Source organism: Haliaeetus leucocephalus, unplaced genomic scaffold (genome assembly GCF_000737465.1).
Source record: "Haliaeetus leucocephalus isolate CR32 unplaced genomic scaffold, Haliaeetus_leucocephalus-4.0 Scaffold556, whole genome shotgun sequence".
NCBI lineage: Eukaryota > Metazoa > Chordata > Aves > Accipitriformes > Accipitridae > Haliaeetus > Haliaeetus leucocephalus.
The window spans coordinates 1134514-1136066 of NW_010972992.1; the positions used below are offsets into that span (position 1 = coordinate 1134514).

Below are 1553 nucleotides of genomic sequence, written 5' to 3' on the forward strand. Positions count from 1 at the left end.
CGCCCGGTGAGCACCGTCACCGTCGCCGCCACCACCCCCCCGCGTCGCCTGCTCACCCCGCGCCCCCCCAAACCGCCGACGGGTGGGTGCCAAGCGGGCGAAGCCGCCTGCGCCAACGGGCGCTGCGTCCCCCGCGATTACGTCTGCGACGGCGAGCCCGACTGCGCCGACGGCAGCGACGAGGAAGCTTGCGGTGAGTTTGCGGTGCCGTGGCGATGGGGTGGGGGGCACCCTATGGGTGCTGACGACCTCCCCCGCCCCCCACCCAGGCACCCCCTCGCCCTGCGAACCCAACGAGTTCAAGTGCCGCAACGGGCACTGCGCCCTCAAGCTTTGGCGTTGCGACGGCGAGAACGATTGCGGGGACGGCTCTGACGAGACCGATTGCCGTGAGTATGGCCAGGTTGGGGGACACGCGCGGTGACACGATCCCGGTTGACACGTGTCACCGTCACCGCTGCAGCCACCAAAGCGCCCGGTGCGGCGTGCGGGCCAGCAGAGTTTCGGTGCGTGGCGAGCGGGAGCTGCATCCGTGCCAGCTACCAATGCGACCGGGAACCCGATTGTCCTGACCGCTCCGATGAGGTCGGCTGCGGTAAGTGACACCGGGAGGGGACACGTCGGCCCAGGCGAAGGGACACCTCTACCAGGCTTGGGGACGTGGTGCCCGGTGTTGGGTTGGGGACACTGCGATGTGGCTGCGTGCTGGGGATGCTGCGCCCGAGCTGTGCTGGGGATGCTGTGCCATGGCACCGGGTTGGGGACACCGCGCCCGAGCTGTGCTAGGGACCCCATGGCATGGCACCAGGCTGGGGACGTTGGTCCCAAGCTGTGCCAGGGACCCCGAGATGTGCCAGGGACCCCATGCCACGGCACCAGGCTGGGGACACTACACCCAGGGACCCTGCGCTATGGCACCGGGCTGGGGACACGACACTGTGCTGGGGACACTGTGCCCAATCCGTGCCACGCTGGGGACCCTCTGTCACGGCACTGTGCTGGCTACAGTGCTGGGGACCCCGCACCCAATTGGTGCCACGCTGGGGACCCGGTGCCATGGCACGGTGCCGGGTGCTGCGCTGGGGACCTCGTGCCCAAGCTGGGCTGGGGACCCCTTGCTGGTGACCCCGTCCCCAAGCCGTGCCACGCCGGGGACCCCGTGCCCAAGCCGAGCTGGGGACCTGGTGCTGGTGACCCCGTCCCCAAGCCGTGCCACGCTGGGGACCCGGTGCCACAGCGCGGTGCCGGGTGGCGTGCTGGTGGCCCTGTCCCCACGCGGTGCCGTGCTGGTGGCCCTGTCCCCACGCGGTGCCGTGCTGGTGACCCGGTGCCGGTGACCCCGTCGGCAGGCGGTGCCACGCCGGGCGCGGGGTGGTGACGGGGGGGTGCGGGCAGTGCCCCCGCAGGTGGTGACGCTCCCCCGGGAGTCGGTGCGGGCGGTGCCGGGGCAGACGGTCACCTTCACCTGCGTGGCCACCGGCGTCCCCACCCCCATCATCACCTGGCGCCTCAACTGGGGCCACACCCCCAGCAGCCACAGGTGGGGGTGGGGC

The 1553-nt window shown here is 71.7% G+C and overlaps 1 protein-coding gene across 1 annotated transcript in view; it reads left to right on the plus strand.

The window, feature by feature from the left end:
* HSPG2 (heparan sulfate proteoglycan 2) overlaps nt 1-1553 on the plus strand; it is a 38843-nt gene that overhangs the window by 7562 nt on the left and 29728 nt on the right. Inside the window, exons 6-9 of the mRNA XM_010577490.1 lie at nt 12-193; nt 270-389; nt 464-595; nt 1396-1540. Coding sequence (XP_010575792.1) covers nt 12-193; nt 270-389; nt 464-595; nt 1396-1540 — 579 coding nt within the window. The remainder of the gene's footprint in view (nt 1-11; nt 194-269; nt 390-463; nt 596-1395; nt 1541-1553) is intronic.